At 43.5% G+C, this 20,357-nt stretch overlaps 1 protein-coding gene and 1 gene segment (V, D, J or C); both read right to left on the reverse strand.

Annotated features, from left to right (window-relative positions):
- Window positions 1-20,357, reverse strand: part of LOC127507698 (immunoglobulin lambda constant 7-like) — an 82,294-nt gene that overhangs the window by 31,444 nt on the left and 30,493 nt on the right.
- On the reverse strand, window positions 14,552-19,582 carry LOC127507823 (uncharacterized). Its single transcript, XM_051885274.1, has one exon. It carries the CDS (start codon window positions 19,225-19,227, stop codon window positions 18,403-18,405), a length of 825 nt encoding a protein of 274 aa, XP_051741234.1. The 5' UTR covers window positions 19,228-19,582; the 3' UTR covers window positions 14,552-18,402.

Genomic DNA, 20,357 nt, shown 5'->3' on the forward strand with positions numbered 1-20,357 from the left:
TCACCCAAAAATGAAAATTCTGTAATTAATTACTTACCCTCGTGACGTTTTACACCCGTAAGACCTTCGTTGATCTTTGGAACACAAATTAAGATATTTTTGTTGAAATCCGACGGCTCAGTGAGGCCTCTATTGCCAGCAATGACATTTCCTCTCTCAAGATCCATAAAGGTACTAAAAACATATTTAAATCAGTTCATGTGAGTACAGTGGTTCAATATTAATATTATAAAGCAACGAGAATATTTTTGGTGTGCCAAAAAAAACAAAATAAGGACTTATATAGTGGAGTGGATACTTATAGGAAGATTCCTATATAGCGGATACTTATATAGGAAGATTCGGAGCGTTATAAATCAGCGTGTGGAATCATGATTCGGATCGCGTGTCAAACCGCCAAACTGCTGAAATCACGTGACTTTGGTGCTCCGAACTCCGGATTCGACACACTGATTCATAACGCTCCGAAGCTTCCTGAAGCAGTGTTTTGAAATCGGCCATCACTATATAAGTCGTTATTTTGGTTTTTTTTGGCACACCAAAAATATTCTCGTGGCTTTATAATATTAATATTGAACCACTGTACTCACATGAACTGATTTAAATATGTTTTTAGAACATTAATGGATCTTGAGAGAGGAAATGTCATTGCTCCCTATGTAGACCTCACGGAGCCATCGGATTTCAAAAAAAAATATCTCAATTTGCGTTCTGAAGATTAACGAAGGTCTTACGGGTCTGGAACGGCATGAGCGTGAGTAATAAATGACAGAATTTTCATTTTTGGGTGAACTAACACTTTAAGACCAGATGGAGCGTCGGCGCTCCCATTTGCGTGTCTCTCTTTAAGAGCCAATAAAAACTGAACCCATATAGGTAGCACAAAAAATCTTTTTGCATACAAAACCAGAGACTTTACACGTTCAGATGAAGCCTCCAACATGCTTCTGTTGCATTGTTTTCACCCTCTAATGAGTCTGAGTAATATGTGTTTACAACAAAAACAGCACAGCCGCTAACTGAATACAAATATGTAAATTTCACGTGCTCATAACTTCATGAAAAATGCACAGATCATAGAAAATGGCACATCATTATTTAAAGATTTTGGGTTCATTGTAATCGTGAGACTCTGCTTTAAATAATGATGTGCAATTTTCTATGATCTGTACATTTTTCATGAAGTTATGTGCATGTAAAATCTACATATTTGTATGCAGTTAGCGGCTGTGCTGTTTTTGTTGTAAACGCATATTACACAGAAGCGTGTTAGAGGCTTGATCTGGACGTGTAAAGTATCTGGTTTTGTATGCAAAAAGAATTTTTATGCTACCTATATGGGTTCAGTTTTTATTGGCTCTTATAAAGGGAGATGCAAACGGGAGCGCAGGCGCTCCGTCCGGTCTTAAAGGGTTAAAGTGTTAAATTGTAATTAAATTATATACAAAGCAATTAGAGAACCCTCCCTTTACAACTGTTGGAGCTGTCACACAGCTGTAGTTTATCAGTGACTCCCATTATAATCAGTGAAGAAACAGAAGGCCATTTTAGTTCGTTGAACCAAAATGGCCACTCTTCCAGAAGACTTTTAATATTTTCCCCCTGGTTCACTTGTTTACGCTGTGTGTAGAAAGTCAACTTCATTAGACGTTTGACCTCTTCTAGATTTGTGTCAGTTTGCTGAGACATCCTCTTCAGTTTTTCTTTCTTTTCTCTCTGGCTCTCTGGGGTCTCTCCAAGGGGCAGAAATTTTACATCCCAGTTAATGCATCTGTAAGTGTCCTGCATTGCTGCTCTCTGTTCTGGAGGGATTTCGTCTGTGTCAGACTCATCAGTGCGATGCTTTCGTTTTCTTATTTTTGGGGTTGTAGAACGCTTCACATTTTCAATCCTATATTGCAGTTGCTTAACCAAAGAGTGGTACCCTGGCCCAATCACATCTCCATCTATTACGTCTTGCAATGATTTGGGATATTTCGCCACCATCTTTTTGGCAACTTCAGTAGAATCCTTTTTACTTGGGCAAGGATTTTTTTTGCATCATGTCACAAACTTCTCAGTCGTGGACTTGGTCGTTTTCCTCTCTCTAATAACTGCATCAGTTCCTCTGGTAACTTTTCCTATGGTATCATAAAGGTGTCCACCCAGTCTGGATTAGGGCTTTGGGAGTTGTTGGAAGAGGTTGATTGTGAACTTCTGGGTGAAAGAGACTCTAAGGTTGTTGAAGGCCTTGGCAAGGTATCAAGAGATGAGCTGCTGCTGCTGCTTTCAGGAGTCTGGCCTGCAAACACACACACACACACACACACACACATACATACACAATTATTATTAACACAATGTGAATGTTTTTATATTACCTTACATTATCTTTAAGATGTTTTAGGCCAGCTAATTTGGGCACTGGTTGCATTCTGTACTGCAATATATGACTTACATCTCAGCTTCCATGCAGCAAGGACTTTTCGGGCTTGAATTGGCCTCAACGCTGACAGCAAATCAGCTTCCTCAATAAAATTAAAATCATCATATGTCTCCACACCAAGAGATTGCAAGGTCTCTTCTAAAATGTCTTTTGTCACCTCTGGAAGGTCAGGCAAGACCTCAGTGATAGCGGTGCGTAGAAACGTTCTCTCAGAGTCAGACATTTCTGGAATCAAGCAAGTCATAATTAGACATTTAGTGAAGTAACACTGTACATATAAAAGGAGCCATATTTGAGTATATTATGTGTCTGAGGATTTCTTTTTTTCTGTGCATCTTAAAAAAAAAAAAAAAAAAAAAAACTGATGTTACTTTCACGTTTTCAAATTGCATGTTGTAACTTTCGAGCATGTGGCCCTGACCTCTTTATTTCGGCAACACGCTGTGTTTCAGCGGAATTACTTGATGCCCGTTAACAATGTATGATGGTAACGGATAAAAATCTACCAAGTCATTTATGTTGAGACATTGCAACCTGATGTTCTGTTTTGTCACAGAGTACAGATGGTATTCAGAATGATAGTCAGCTTTATGCATTTCCATCACAAAATACACAGTATCATCATTTTGAATTAAAATAATGAGAAGTTCTCCAAACTCAATGGCCTCATCATTTTTTGACACAAGGAAGTTACCCTTTTTATATGATGTACCTTTATACACTATGTCTGTGGACACACTAGTATTGATTTCTGAAAAGCTCAACTCTCTCACTGCATGTTTAATTGCGTCACTGTAAAGGTTGGGGTAAAAAGTGCAACTGTCTTTGACCTGCAGAAGCTGACTGCATCCTGGCCCAGCTGAAAACATCAGCTGAAAATGATGTTTTGGTTTTAGTGGAGTCTCAGGAAATAAAGACTTTCTTGATTCCAAATATTCTTGGATTAGAATGTCAAGATAGGCTACCTGTGCTGATGAAATCTTTTGCGCACAAATCATATTAACAATATCTTTAAGCTGGAGAGTTAACTGCCGCACATCATCTTCTGGATTTTGCACTTTGTCACCAATTAATACAGGAAGCAATCTTAAAAAATTCCAATTCTGAATGGCTGGCCCTGAAAGCTTGGGCACCTCAGAATTGACAACACATGGCTTTGTGAGAGCATCAGCTCCTTTGTACTTGAACTGCTTGATGCGCCGGTTCAAAATGGAATATGTAAGCCATTGCTTTCTCTTAATTAAATACTTCAAGTACAATGCAACATCATAGGACAAGACACCCTCAAATATGTCATGGCCTAAACAAGGTGGGAGACCAGGCTGGCAAACATGAAAAGATTTCAGAGTATTGAAAACAGAGTTTACCTTTATGCCTTTGTTGTCTTCAGTTTGTAGATCATGAACCGCAGAATTGTAATTGTCAGGGGTGCGCTGTGGACCACAAACATTTGGGTCATCATTTTGAAACTCGTTTCGCGTGCTTTCACAGTACCTGCAAAAGTACTTAGAACGACTGAAATGTTCAGTAAACCCACCAATGCTGTGTGAACCTAAATTATCACCGGCAATACAATACAAAGCTCCTTTGACTGTTTCACCACCTACAGTTATTCCGTTTTCCTCCAAATCTTTTAAATCCACTAACATCTCAGAGAAAACCTCAGCACATCCAAATTGTTTCAAGTCATTCTCTAAACACAATAAGACAAGGGACATGTGATCAGTATTGGACCGAACATGAATGGGTAAATTAGCTACAGAAAGATAGACTGCCACAACTTTGTGCTTTTTCTTAGCAGAGCAGAGGGGATTTACAATTTCAAAAGCATCCTGGTAGAGAATTAGTTTCAGGCATTCTGGATTTTCAATGAAGAACTGGTTGGACTTGAAGCTTTTGCCATCACTTATGTCACTAAAATCATCAAGATGGTTGTGACACTGAATTCTTCCAAAATTCTGATTCCAGTAAGTTACTTAATGTTTGCTTTACACGTATGTAGTACGCAAACCTTTGTTGCATATTTTCATCATTTCCTAATGTTACTTTCTGAGGCTCTATGTAATGGAACATTTTTTTGAATGTCTGAGCTCTTGAATATATTCTCAGTGGTCCCTTATGACAGAAAGAGAAAGAGACTTTACTGACAACATCATCTGTAAGAGACATATCATTTTTTAAAAGTGACCGCAGTTTACTTAAAGTGTAATCTTGTCCTAACTCATGTACATTTTGCATCTCTTCAAAAATTGTCTGTATTGTTGAAGCTGGAAGGAGGAGCTGCCCTTGCAATTTTAGGTACAGTAAACATACATTCCTAAGAAAGGACTCATTGAAATTCTGTGGCAATTCAATGCTTTCATTTGTTGTTGCATCATTTGAGCTCTGGGAAGCATCTTCACATGCGATGACAGTAGATGACGGAGAAATAGTTTCCCTGTAAACGTCACTTATGCTATCAACCGAACATGCTCGATGCTTCCTGGATATATGTGCAGTAAACGATGATTTCACAGTGAACGTATTTTTACAACCTGTTACTGGACATGCCACAGGTCGCCCCTCCACTATATGCTCTTTTAAGTGGCATATAAGTTCTTTAACTGTGTGAAATTGTTGATCACACAGCGAAATGGCACATTTAAAATCTGTAACAAAGTTCTCCAGCAGTAACAGGGTGCAGACTCATTGAGAACCTGATAGAAATGAGCTTTAAAAGCTGCGTACGTACAAAATGTCCGTTTGCAGTCAGCGCCAACACATTTGAAAAAACATTGGGGTTCGTTCCTACACTGTCAGAAAAAAGGGTAGGGTTGGGGTACAATTGTGAGCACTTTGGGTACAAATGCTTTGGTTGTACTCTCAATGGGTCATATTTAGAGTAGCATCTGCCTGCACAACCGGAGGCTGCATTTTCAGGACCGCAGTCCTAGGACCCTAGATGTTTAGTGACAACGCCACCTACCAAATTACAAGACCAGTGACCGCATGTTTTTCTGGATGATGGACGATATTCAGAGTGTGAGTATCAAATGTGAATCAATTTTTATTTGTTTAACATTAAAAACAATTGTGATGCATTTAAGTGCGAAGCGAAGCGATCATGAGTTGCTAAATAGTCTTGAATGCACTTTATAGCCATAAGCCATTATACACTGATTTATAAATTATCACATATAAAATAGTTCCAGAGACACTTGTTTGCTCTATCAACTAGTTATTATGTCTTTAATGGCTAAAGTTTGCATTAGAGGTGATGAATGGTAATTTTGATTTGTTAAACTCTATATCTCCTCAGCCATTTGCATGGTATTGCTTATAGCAGTTTGGAATTATACTTTAAAAATATTGTTGCAGTGTTTTGCTAGTATGTGACATTAAAAAAGATACTTTTTTTTTCAACTGCACTCTTAAAAATGTGTTAAAAATTTACACAAAATATGTGTTAAACAATTCGTAACACATTTTGTGTTACTACAGACACATTGTGTGTAAATATTGTGCTTAACTAATTGTGTTAAACACATTTAAGCAGTACATATAAACAAATTTTTTTTTTTTTTTTTTTTTTTTGCTTATATCAATACTTACTGTATGTATGTAGTTTATCATGTTGCCAATATAAAATAAGAATTTGGGCGCGCGGGATGAAAATACTGGATTTCGGCATGCTGTGAACTTCCGCGCGCCTGCGCACTGTGCGCAGTGACGTTCTTTTTCGACTGTCGCTCCGTCAGCCATGTTAGATAATGCGGCTTTCTGCCTCAGGTGAGTGAAAATAATTAAAATACTTCTATAATAGTAACTTTTTCCCCACCTTGCTTAAGATTGTTTTGTGTTAGCTGTCCAAGAAGTTGTTGTATTTTTTATTATGTTGTCTCCATGTTTTGTACCCCAATTCAAATACACGGCTCGCCTGTTAACTAAATGTCGTCTATAGGCCCGCTAGCTAACGTTAGTGCATTTGGCGCGTTTTTTGTAAAGCTGTGTTGGCAGAATTGTTAATAATACATATTGAGTGAAAGACATATTTGTATTGAACGTTGAGTATGAACTCATGAACCTTACCGTCCCTTCACAATTGGAATGTTTCATATTCAACAACGCAAACATAACGTAATCAACCTTGCGCGCCATTTTGTGCTACGTTGCCTGACGAGTCACTGACTATTTAAAATGTACATTTTTATTGTTATACACTGTTAGTTTTCTCATTGTGCGGTGTATATATGGATACTTTTTTTTTCTTTTTTTTAGATGATGGATGTCGAGGAACAAATTACAGTTACTCTAACAATTTTACACAGAGTGCTTGCAACTGTCTTCATAGACGGAAAGGAAATATGGAGAAAACTATTCACAGTTGGAAGTGTCGGAGAACCGATTGCCTCAACCAAAACTGAGCTGTCTCAACAAGTATCTCTTGATCGAATACTGAGATTTGACACAGATTTTCAAGAATTCATTGACACTGATGTGAATGCAGGAGTGCGGGAGCTTGACAAATTTCAAATACATTATATTGCAAGCAACACCCAGGATTTATTAGAAGGAAGTGTTCAACCATTACAGGTAAACCATTAATGTATTTCACTCTCTATATTACTAGTGGTCAAAGTAAACATTTAGATAAATGTTTTTGTCATTTCTTAGTGTCATTCAACAGATGTAACTCGGACTGGCACCACAACTAGATTGCTAACACTGCTTGAAGAAAAAGCCCCTACAATCCTGAGAGAACGTCTCGGTTACAAAGGTAACCCTCGTTCCCTGAAGGAGGGAACGGAGACGTTCGTCGGACAGACCGACGAATAGGAATCTCGCTAGAGAGGCCAATCTACTTCGAGTGTAACTACAACGAGCCAATGCACATTGGCATGCAATCATATGCATCAGCTGCTCGCCTCGCAGCGCGGGTATATAACGAGCAGCAGGTGCGTTGCATCTTCAGGTTTTCGCTGAGGAGCCGAACCGGATAGGCGGCAGCATCAGCGGGGTACAGCGACTGTGGCGACGGGACGTACGTCTCCGTTCCCTCCTTCAGGGAACGAGGGTTACCTTTGTAACCGAGACGTTCCCATTCAGTCGGTCACGTTCGACGTACGTCGGACAGACCGACGAATAGGAATCCCTACCAAAGCGCCACAGGGGCTGCCCTCTTCCAGCGCTCTGTTGTAAGCCACCTGAACCCCCTTGCCTACGGACGGTGGGACAGGGCTAACACAGAGAGTGTCGATCACTGCTGTTCCCCAAAACCCATTCAGTGAGACTATTGGATAACGCTGGGAAAGCGTACCCTTCCGCTGGGAAAGGAACGCTGCGGAAGCCACATCCTTCCCGAAGGAGTTAAGTGGAGAAGTACATATGGACTAACCCGTAGGCTGTACTACATATGGAAGAACTGGGGTGACTCCAACTCGATGAGAGGTGGGTTCTCCCAGAGGGAAAGACACAGGCTTCGTTTAGGAGCAACCGTGGAACTAGACATATGGGATCCCAGTAGGGTCACACATATGGTACCCAGCCTGAACCCGGTTCTCAAGGATACAACGGAGTATAGGCCTAGCGCCAGACGCTCTGCCACGTCGGCTGCCGAAGGGAGATCGGAGGACTCAACAGGGTCTGCCTTGTAGGGACTCTCTGGAGAAAAAAGCGCATGTAAGCGCAGCAAGCCGACACTAAGCCGGGGCCTCTCCGTGCCTCTGACCTGAGGTGAGAACACGGGAGGAGACCGGCTCGACACGAAGGCTATAGAATCTAGCGAACGTGTTAGGTGTCGCCCAGCCCGCAGCTCTACAGATGTCTGTTAGCGAGGCGCCACGAGCCAGCGCCCAGGAAGATGCGACGCCTCTCGTGGAGTGCGCATGCAACCTGAGCGGGCAGGGCACGCCCTGAGCTTGGTAAGCCAGGGCGATGGCATCCACTATCCAGTGGGCCATCCTCTGCTTGGAGACAGCCTTTCCCTTCTGCTGGCCTCCGTAACAGACAAAGAGCTGGTCTGAGGTCCTGAAGCTTTGAGTTCTGTCTATGTACAGTCGCAAAGCGCGAACTGGACAGAGCAAAGCCAGGGCTGGGTCTGCCTCCTCCGAGGGCAGCGCTTGCAGGCTCACTACCTGGTCCCTGAAGGGAGTGGTAGGAACCTTGGGCACATAGCCAGGCCGGGGTCTCAGTACCACATGGCCGTCACCCGGCACGAACTCCAGGCACGATTCGTCGACCGAAAAAGACTGCAGGTCCCCTACCCTCTTGATGGAGGACAATGCAACCAGCAGCAAAGTCTTCATAGACAGAATCTTTAAGTCTGCTGATTGCAAGGGCTCAAAGGGAGCAATCTGAAGTGCTCTCAGCACCAGAGCAAGGTCCCAAGAGGGTATGGAGGGAGGACGAGGAGGATTTAACCGCCTCGCCCCCCTAAGGAACCTGACGACCAGGTCGTGCTGACCAACAGATTTGCCATCTATGTGGTCATGATATGCGGAGATAGCAGCAGTATGGACTTTGAGGGTGGAGGGGGAGTTTCCAGAGGTCTGGACGCGGGTGCCAGAGAGTGCCCCGTCTCTGAGAAAGAAGGTCCTTCCTCAGAGGAATGGGCCAGGGAGGGGCTGTCGCGAGGAGTGAGTTCTGGGAACCAGGTCCGGTTGGGCCAATAGGGCGCAACTAGCAGAACCTGCTCCTCGTCCTCCCTGACTTTGCACAGGGTCTGTGCAAGTAGGCTCACTGGGGGAAACGCATATTTGCGAAGGCCCCGGGGCCAGCTGAGCGCCAGTGCGTCTGTTCCGAGTGTTCCCCGGACAGGGAGTAAAACAACCGGCAATGGGAGGTTTCTGGTGAGGCAAACAGGTCTACCTGAGCCTCTCCGAACTCTCTCCAAATCAGCTGGACCACCTGGGGGTGGAGTCGCCACTCTCCTGGCCGCGCAGCTCGTGATAGCTCGTCGGCCACACGGTTGAGCACACCGGGAATATAAATGGCACGAAGCGACCTCAGATGCTTCTGACTCCAGAGGAGGAGATGGGGGGCGAGTTGCGACATGCGACGGGAGCGTAGACCACCTTGACGGTTGATGTACGCAACGGTCGCAGTGTTGTCCGTCCGGACCAGTACATGCTTGCCCCGTAGCGGCCCTTTGAGGCGGCTCAGGGCAAGGCGTACCGCTAGCAACTCGAGGCAGTTGATGTGCCAATGCAGATGGGGGCCCGTCCAACCCCTGACACTGCATGCCCGTTGTACGTGGCACCCCAGCCTGTGGCAGAGGCATCTGTGAATACCACAGCATGCCGGGACACCTGCTCTAGGGGTACTCCAGCCCGAAGAAACAAGGGGTCCGACCAAGGGCTGAAGGTTTGGCGGCACTCCTGAGTGATTGCCACCCGGAACGTGCCGCGTTGCCACGCCCATCTCGGGACCCGGCCGTGGAGCCAGTGTTGAAGCGGTCTCATATGAAGCAGACCGAGCGGGGTTACTGCCGCTGCGGCTGCCATATGCCCCAGGAGCCTCTGAAAAAATTTCAGTGGAACCGCTGTCCTGCTGTTGAACGTATTCAGGCAGTTCAACACCGACTGAGCACGTTCCTCTGTGAGGCATGCTATCTGTTCGACCGAATCCAACTCCATACCGAGAAAAGAGATCCTCTGCACCGGGGCGAGTTTGCTCTTTTCCCAGTTGACCTGAAGACCCAACTGGCTGAGGTGTCTGAGCACCAAATCCCTGTGTTCGCACCACTGATCCCGGGACTGTGCCAGAATGAGCCAGTCGTCGAGATAGTTAAGGATGCGAACACCCTGTTCTCTCATGGGAACAAGGGCTCCCTCCACGACCTTCGTGAAGACGCGGGGAGACAGGGCCAGCCCGAAGGGTAAGACTCTGTACTGATATGCTCGACCTTCGAACGCAAAAACGCAGGAATGGCCTGTGTCGCGGAAGAATCGAACATGAAAGTACGCGTCCTTCAGGTCGATCGCTGCAAACCAATCCTGGGGACGGATGCACTCGAAAATGCATTTCTGCGTGAGCATTTTGAACGGTAGCTTGTGAAGGCTCCGATTCAAAACTCGCAGATCCAGGATCGGTCGTAACCCACCGCTTTTCTTGGGTACAATGAAGTAGGGACTGTAGAACCCTGACCTCATATCGGCTGGAGGGACCGGCTCCATCGTGTCCTTCGCCAGTAGGACCGCGATCTCCGCACGCAAGACACGGGCATCGACAGCCTTCACTGCAGTGAGGTGGACACCCCTGAACTTGGGGGGGACGCCGGGCGAACTGAATCGCATAGCCGAACCCGATGGTCGGAATGAGCCAGCGAGACGGACTGGGGAGCGCTAACCAGGCTCACAGAGACCGTACAGGCGGGATCAAAGGGACCGCAGGCGTACCCGCAGTGAGGCAGCGAGGTGAAACACAGGGACGCAGCTCGGGAGGCTCTCTCTGCGAGGCGGCCCGAAGCGGGGTCAGAGTGTGCTGTGCAACACCTACCTGGTTCCACGGTTGGGCAGGGGGCGCAGGAGAGGCTTTGCTGCCTTCTCGACTGCACGCTGCTGCCCTCTGGCGAAGGAAGAGGGGGATGAGAGTGGTGAAGCTTTTCTCCTCCCACTGCTCTCCGAGCCCTCTTCAGACCCAGAGATGGAGGAACTGCTCTCTTTTTGAAAATTTGGGTACCGCTGGCTGTTGGACCAGCGGGAGAACAGAAACAAACCCAACCAACAGGATTTACCACCCGGCCCTCCTCCGGGGGGGGGGGGGCAGCCCCACCCGTCTCTGGGTCACCCGTCTCAGGGGTGATTTTTCACTAACCACTTAAACAGTAGCAGAGACGGGAGGTGTCATCTTCCTGCAGCGGACACAGTAGAGCAGACTGGGCCGGAGTTTTTTTTTTTTTTTTATTCTGCAGGGGACGACACCCTTGGCGACGAGCAGACTGAGGGCCCACGAGGAACTCAATGGTTTGTCGGGGGAGGCTCCCCGGTCTGCCACTAACTGAGGAGAACTGCTGGGCTCAGTCCCCGACAGTGTCACCGAAAAGGCCACCTTGTGAGATGGGAGTGTCGAGAAAGCGTTTAGCTTGACGACCTCTTGCACCTCAGCAAGGTAAGCCAGGGGGGCGCTTCAGGACCACTGAGGTGGACATCGTCTGGCCGAAGGCCTGCGCCGTGACTTTGATCACGGTTAGTCAACAAGCGCAGCTCAACCCCGGCTCAGAACTACCCTCATGCATAAAGAGTGCCTTGGCCTCACATGCAGGGTGGGTGTGGTCTGTGAACAGCCACCCCACCCATAAGGGTAGTGAGAGAGTAAAAACTTATGCAGATTTTGGCACTTTTGGCATTCCATATTTATGGCACCAATATAGCTCCATACTGCCAAGTTTTTCATGCACATCCGGAACACCCGGGAAAGCATGGCTGTAAACTCTGAATCTGAGTCAGCATAAGCACACACCATTACAGTGGGCAGCGTCACCCTCATTTCCAGAGCATAACAGCCCTCTCTCCGATGCTGCAATCGACATCTGACCCTCAGCTGGAGCCCTAAATGGAATGCTAGGTTCCCCTATGAAAAGGACCAGCAATCCAATCCAGAAGCTGCACAGCAGGTAATGCGCTAGTGGGAGGGGCCCTAGGGGGTTGGTTCCCCGAAGGAACCCCTCAACCTCAAGACACCCAAGCCATTTCACCAAAGTAGACCTCTTCTGGTGCACCAGAGAGGGCGCTACAATGGAGATTAGGCAAGGAGACCGCGCATCTAGAGCGCCGAGCGAGCGCTGGGTTGCCGTGACAACCCGCGCTGCAGCCCGACAGCTCGACGGCACACGACACGCAGAGGAGCGAGAGGTTTGCTCTCGCTGATCTCCGCGGTCTCCCAGAGTGTCGGGCAGACCCGCGGCTGTGCTTTTACACACAAGCGGCAGCTGGCCAACAACAGAGGGGACTCAAGCTTCCCGGAGAAAGAAGAGTCACGACCGGCGTGTCGACGTGATCATGTTCTCATACGAAAACATGAACCACCCACGAACATCGTTTCAGCACGCGCCCAGACATGTGAAACAGTGATCGTGGCCGTCAGTGAGGACAGGAAACGACCGCATCCAGAAACACACAAATAGAATGTCATCTTTAAAAAGACGCAAGCTCTATTTGTGTAAGCTCTTTTAGGGACTTTACTCTTTTAGAGTGCTGAAGCACGCAGGGGAACGGCCGCCGCAACACAGACAGGGATTGTGTGCAGCCTGTCGTGTGCTCTTTCTCTCTTTGAAGGCGCTCACTCTTACCAGCCGTAAAAACGGCTTTCAGCGCTCGAAGCGCACCGTACCGGCCGTGAGAACAGCCTTCTGACGCTGTCAAAACAGCTATTTGCTCTATAATGGCAAACGAAACAAAAAACAGAAAATAAAGAGAGGACTTCGACCCCGCTGCTGTGCTGTTCGCCCGCACTCGAAAAAAAAGAGAAGTTCAACCAAAAAGCTTGACTCGTCTTCTAGCAGACACTTGCTTGCAGAGAACAGGAACAAACACTGTTCGGCTCCGAAGCGAAAAGCTGAAGATGCAACGCACCTCCTGCTCGTTATATACCCGCGCTGCGAGGCGAGCAGCTGATGCATATGATTGCATGCCAATGTGCATTGGCTCGTTGTAGTTACACTCGAAGTAGATTGGCCTCTCTAGCGAGATTCCTATTCGTCGGTCTGTCCGACATACGTCGAACGTGACCGACTGAATGGGAACGCGAAGAGACAAAGACACTTTCTATTTCCTCTAGAAAGTTTCTTGTTAAAGATGCTGTCAGTGACCTCGTTGAGAAACATGGATTGTGAGTATATGTGGTTGTTTATAAGATGTAAGGTGTATTTGTTTAAATTAAATTAAATTTAAATTACATTGTATTTAAATAAATTAAACATTTAATAAAACAGTTATAAATAGAACAGTAATAAGGTTAATTCAATAAATAACTTTAACAGTCTAAAGTACCAGTGTTTTATATATATATATATATATATAGTGTCATATATTTTTATGTTTGTCAATGTTTGTGTTAGAGCCAATTCTGCAACTTTTATTTAATTTTTTTTTTTTCAGCTATCCATCTGGTACAGCTATGATCAGCCCTGTGCAGCTATTATCAGCTGTTTGGCTCAGCTTTCGATGTTTTGTTACGGAAAGGCCGACTTTTACTTTCAAATTAACTGCAATTGCTTGAATGGTGGGTTACTCTTACTGAAAAACACTCGACAAAACGGACATTTTGGCATAATTCGTGTGTGTTATGGTTCATTAAGAGCAGAAGAGAACTCGATACTGGCGCGCACGCGTTGTGTGTGTGTGTGTGTGTGCGCGTGTGCGTGTGTGTGTGTGTCACATAGGCAGAACATTCACAAGACAGCGCGTTCTCTTTTGCCTTGTCGCGCTTGAATGGTTTAAAAGCATTAGCATGAATAAGAGCTTGATTATATAATACAGAAAACAGATACTACGTTAATTGCATTAAATGCAAATATTTTTAACGCGTTAAAGTGGAAAAAAAAAAATTTACCTCGGTGCCGCGTGTCACAGACACGCCAGGCTCTACACTCACCCAATCACATCGCACTTCCTCCCCTGAGTACTGACAAGATACACCTGACGCTCATTCACACTCATCACCACAGCCACATAAAAGACACGCCAGATCACTCAGTCACTGTCTGGTCTCGTTGACACATACCTGTGTTTACTTACCTCCAGTGTTTTGCGACTAAACACAGGTAACACCGGTAACACCGACTACCGTAGCAAGCCTAATTCATGATCAAATAAATTTTGTTTTAAATTCTTCTTTTGCATGTGACCTACATCTCAACTCAATGATGCAAGTGCAACCGGTGTCAAGCATAACTCATGCCTAAATAGCCTACAGTATTTTCATGTCACTGAGAATATTGGCGTGGACATCATGCATGATGTGCTTGAAGGAGTCGCACCTCTTGAGGTGAAATTGTTGCTGCGGCATTTCATTTATGAGGAGAAATGTTTTTTCTCTGGAACTATTAAATTAAAGAATAGCAGTGTTTGACTATGGCTATGAAAATCAAAAAAAATAAACCTAGTGCAATTATAAATCTTAGGACATCTGAAATGCTATTAAGTCAAGTCAAGTCAAGTCACCTTTATTTATATAGCGCTTTTTACAATGTAGATTGTGTCAAAGCAGCTTTACATTGATAACTGGTACATTGTTTGGCTGCACAGCAGCTCTTAAAGAATAGTGTCAATGCAGGCAGATCAAAAGCACTGTTGAATATCAAATGTCAAGTCAAGTGTCCCCAACTAAGCAAGCCAGAGGCGACAGCGGCAAGGAACCCAAACTCCATCAGGTGACATCAGGTGGCAGACAAGTGGCAAATTGGTGTTAAAATGGAGAAAAAAACCTTGGGAGAAACCAGGCTTAGTCGGGGTGCCAGTTCTCCTCTGGCCAACAGTGCTTTGTTACAATTCAGGTTGCTATCATAAGTCCAATAGGATCGCAACATTAAAAGTATTTATTTCAGTTCCATCCAATTGAGGATCGTATTCATCACGCCGGTATGGACGGTTGTTGAGGAACTGTGTCGTGGCTGTCGTGTCGATGAGGCCTTCACAGGGGATGATCTAGTTGACTCAATCTCTGCTGATACTTCAGGGCTGCGTTGTGGTCGTGTCAAGGTGCAGGTCCTTGGTCTCACCTGGATATGGCCCGGATCCGGTTGACTACGGTGAACCTCGGGATAAACAGAAAGACTAATATTAGCGTAGATGCCATTCTTCTTCTGATGTAACGAGTACATCAGGTGTTATAGGAAGTGTTCCCGGTTCCGGCTGACCTAATTTATGCAGCCTAATAATCCTTTAACGGATTTGGAAATATAAATTGGTAATGTGTTATGTGTATGCCAGGTTAAAGAGATGCGTTTTTAGTCTAGATTTAAACTGACAGAGTGTGTCTGCTTCCCGAACAATGCTAGGAAGATTGTTCCAGAGTTTAGGTGCCAAATAGGAGAAGGATCTACCACCTGCAGTTGATTTTGATATTCTAGGTATTATCAGCTGGCCTGAATTCTGAGATCGCAATAGACGTGAAGGACTATAATGAATTAGGAGCTCGCTCAGGTACTGGGGAGCTAAACCATTTAGTGCTTTGTAAGTAATTAGCAAGATTTTAAAATCTATACGATGTTTAACAGGAAGCCAATGCAGTGTTGACAGAACTGGGCTAATATGGTCATACTTCCTGGTTCTAGTAAGAACTCTAGCTGCTGCATTTTGTACGAGCTGTAGTTTATTTATCAGGCGAGCAGAACAACCACCCAGTAGAGCGTTACAGTAATCTAGCCTTGAGGTCATGAACGCATGAACTAACTGTTCTGCATTTTTCATTGAGAGCATATGTCGTAGTTTAGATATATTTTTAAGATGGAAGAATGCGGTTTTACAGATGCTAGTAACATGGCCTTCAAATGAAAGATTGGTATCAAAGAGCACACCCAGGTTCCTAACTGACGACGAAGACTTAACAGAGCAGCCATCAAGTGTTAGACAATATTCTAGGTTATTACGTGAAGAAGTTTTTGGTCCAAAAATTAGAATCTTTGTTTTTTCTGAATTTAGTAGTAGGAAATTACTGGTCATCCAATTTTTTATATCAGCTATGCATTCCGTTAATTTTGTGAATTGGTAAGTTTCGCCAGGGCGCGAAGAAATATAGAGCTGAGTATCATCAGCGTAACAGTGAAAACTAACGCCATGCTTCCTAATGATATCTCCCAAGGGTAGCATGTACAGAGTGAACAGTAACGGTCCTAGTACTGAGCCTTGTGGTACTCCATATTGAACTTGTGATCGATATGACATGTCTTCGTTTACTACTACAAACTGATAACGGTCAGATAAGTATGATTTGAACCATGACAATGCAATTCCACTAATGCCAACATAATTTTCGAGTCTATTTAAAAGAATATTGTGATCAATAGTGTCAAATGCTGCACTAAGATCCAGTAACACTAATAGAGAGATACAACCACGATCTGATGATAAGAGCAAATCATTAGTAACTCTAATGAGAGCAGTCTCAGTACTATGGTACGGTCTAAATCCTGACTGGAAATCCTCACAGATACCATTTCTTTCTAAAAAGGAACATAGCTGTGATGATACTGCCTTTTCTAGTATTTTTGACAGAAAAGTGAGATTTGAGATCGGCCTGTAATTGACTAATTCTCTAGGATCAAGTTGTGGTTTTTTAATAAGAGGTTTAATAATAGCCAGCTTAAAAGTTTTTGGTACGTATCCTAATGATAAAGATGAATTGACGATATTGAGAAGAGGGTCTATGACCTCTGGAAGCATTTCTTTCAATAGCTTAGTCGGTATAGGGTCTAACATACATGTTGTTGATTTTGATGATTTAACAAGTTTAGACAATTCTTCCTCTCCTAAAGCAGTAAATGAATTGAATTTTTCCTCAGGGACACTACAATGCACTATCTGACACGATACTGTAGTAGACGGTTGCATGGTTATTATTTTTTCTCTAATATTATCAATCTTGCAAGTAAAGAAGTTCATAAAGTCATTACTGCTGTGCTCTTTGGAAACATCAGAAGTTGAAGCTTTATTTCTTGTTAATTTAGCCACTGTATCAAATAAATACCTAGGGTTGTGTTTATTTTCTTCTAAGAGTTTAGAAAAATAGGCAGATCTAGCAGATTTTAAGGCCTTTCTGTACTCAATCATTCTCTCTCTCCACGAAATACGAAATACTTCTAGTTTTGATTTCTTCCAGCTGCGCTCCATTTTTCTGGCTGCTAGCTTTAGGGCCCGAGTGTGGTCATTGTACCATGGCATTGGATTAATTTCCTTAATCTTTTTTAAACGCAAAGGAGCAACTGAGTCTAATGTGCTGGAAAAGACAGAGGCAATAGTTTCTGTTGCAACATCGAGGTCTTCTAAGCTGTCTGGTATGCTAAGGCGATGAAAATGATCAGGAAGATTATTTATAAAGCAATCTTTAGTGGTAGAAGTGATGGTTCTACCATATTTATGGCATGGAGGCAGTTTAGCCGCCTTGACTAAATGTAGTATACACGAGACTAGATAATGATCTGAGATGTCGTCACTCTGCTGCAGAATTTCAACAGCATCAATATCGATTCCATGTGACAATATTAGATCTAAAGTATGATTACGACAATGAGTGGGTCCTGACACATGTTGTCTAACACCAATAGAGTTTAGAATATCTGCAAATGCCAATCCTAATGTGTCTTTTTTATTATCTACATGAATATTAAAATCACCAACAACAAGGACTTTATCTGCAGCTAGTACTAACTCTGATAGAAAGTCAGCAAATTCTTTGATAAAGTCTGTATTGTGTCCTGGTGGCCTGTATACAGTAGCCAGCACAAATGTCAACTTACATAATGTTACGTAAAGTACCATAGTTTCGAAGGAATTATATTTGAAAGACTTCTGACTAATACTGTAAATATTACTATAGATTACAGCAACACCTCCCCCTTTGCCTTTCTGACGGGCATTGTGTCGATAATCATAACCTTGAGGACTAGACTCATTTAAAGTAATGTAATCGTCCGGTTTTAGCCAAGTTTCTGTCAAACACAGCACATCTAGATTATTATCTTTGATAATATCATTAACAATAAGTGATTTTGAAGAAAGGGATCTAATATTTAACAACCCGAGTTTTATCATTTGTTTAGCATTATTATCTCTATTTTTTATTTGTTGAACATCAATTAAATTTTTACCATTAAATGGGTTTGGAAGTTTTTTGTTTTTACTAATTCGGGGTACAGACACAGTCTCTATTTGAAAATATCTAGGTGTAAGAGTTTCTATGTGTTGAGAGTTATCTGAATTTTCTGACTTCTGTAACGTGAGGCAGCTAGCAGACGGTCGGTTTAGCCAGTCTGTCTGCTTTCTGACCTGGGCCCCAGTTTGTCATGTTTCAGTTCTAAGACTATGTGCCATATTACTAGAGAGAAGAGCAGCACCATCCCGGGAGGGATGAATACCATCTCTTTTTAACAGGTCAGGTCTGCCCCAAAAACTTTTCCAATTATCTATGAAACCTATATTATTTTGCGGACACCACTTAGACAGCCAGCCATTGAGTGATGATAATCTGCTAACTATCTCATCACTCCGACGAACAGGAAGGGGGCCAGAGCAAATTACTTCTCCTGACATTGTACTTGCGAGTTCACACACCTCTTTAATGTTAATTTTAGTGATCTCCGACTGGCGAAGTCGAACATCATTAGTGCCGACGTGAATAATAATCTTAGAGTATTTACGATTAGCATTAGCCAGCACTTTTAAATTTGCTTTGATGTCAGGTGCTCTGGCTCCCGGCAAACATGTGACTATGGTGGCTGGTGTCTCTATTTTCACGTTCCGTGTAATAGAATCGCCAATAACTAGGGCACTTTCAACAGGATTCTCAGTGGGTGTATCACTGAGTGGGGAGAACCTGTTTGATGTTCTTATTGGAACGGAAGAGTGGTGTTTTCCGCGGCTAGGCCGCCTCACCGTTACCCAAGTGCCCTGCTGCGCGGGCTCTACAGCCGGAACCGAACAATGTACAGAGTTCACTAAGCTAGTCGCATCCAAAACAGTATCTGAAGCCCTTGCATTCTTACTATCCTCGATTAAAGTTTGGATGCGTGTCTCTAATTCTGAGATTCTCTCTGTCAGCCTGACTATTTCCCTACATTTATGACATGTAAATCCCTCGTCGCTGACAGAGAGAGCTATGGTAAACATGTGGCAAATGGAACAGGTAGCAATGCTGGGAGAGGATTGCTACCTGCAGACTGCATCACAGATGTGGTGTTTACTACTAGTCTTGCCTTTTCTGTTGGGTGATTTAATTGATCCAAAGAGCCCACATTGGCATCTTTTCCTGTTGTTGCGTGAAATATGTGGCATCATTTTTGCACCTGTTGTGTCAAAAGGGCTTGCAGCTTATCTTAAATAACTAATAATAGATCAACATACACAGTTCAAGCTTCTTTATCCTGGTAGGAATCTAATTCCTAAACATCATTATATGACACATTATTCGAGTATTATGACTTTATTTGGACCTCTTTCCAAGTTGTGGTTTATGAGGTTTGAAGCCAAACATCACCCTCTTAAGCAACATGCCCAAGTAGTATGCAACTTTCGAAATATTTCAAAAACGCTGGCTCATAAACATCAGATTCAGCAAATGTACCACTGGAAATTGAGCTCACCACTCAATTTTGAAATGACTGTGCCAAATGCTTTCCCAGTTGTGATTGCATCTTTGTATAAAGGTGACAAATTGCTTGACAAACTTAGGACAGACTCTCATTTTGAGACTCTCACTTATACCAGTTCAGTCCATGTGGCTAATACTATCAGTTTTTTGGGGACAACATACAGGACAGAATGCGTTCTGACTTTAAAAGCAGATGAAAGGGGAGAACCATTATTTGGTGAAGTTATACACATTATTCCCCAAAGTGAAAGAGAATGTGCGCTTATGTTCCTGAGAGTTTTAAGAGTTAAATATTTTGATGAACACCTTTTTTCCTTCAATGTCATCAGAACCAAAGATTTTGACATGGCAAAGCTGCCTGGTGACTTAATAGATTACAGACCTTTAAATATTGTATCATTTTGTGATCAGCAATATGTAACTCCTAAATACAAAATTTTGTTTTAAACATGTTGGTGGTTGAAACTGTTGAACACATTGTGTTTTGACCAGATTTGACAATGAATTGTTTTGTTAACATGATCACCTATAGGTGAATACATAAACAGTAATTGTGTAATGGTTATTTCTTTGAATACAGTTTTTAGGTTAATTAAATGTATTTTTTCTGTATGAAAATGAAATGTTGGTACACTTGAGAATAAGTTCA

Source organism: Ctenopharyngodon idella, chromosome 24, assembly GCF_019924925.1.
Source record: "Ctenopharyngodon idella isolate HZGC_01 chromosome 24, HZGC01, whole genome shotgun sequence".
NCBI lineage: Eukaryota > Metazoa > Chordata > Actinopteri > Cypriniformes > Xenocyprididae > Ctenopharyngodon > Ctenopharyngodon idella.

Bases quoted from the DNA above. Each gene is read 5' to 3' on its own strand.
- LOC127507823 (XM_051885274.1), bottom strand. From the start codon at position 19,227: ATGTTTACCATAGCTCTCTCTGTCAGCGACGAGGGATTTACATGTCAT.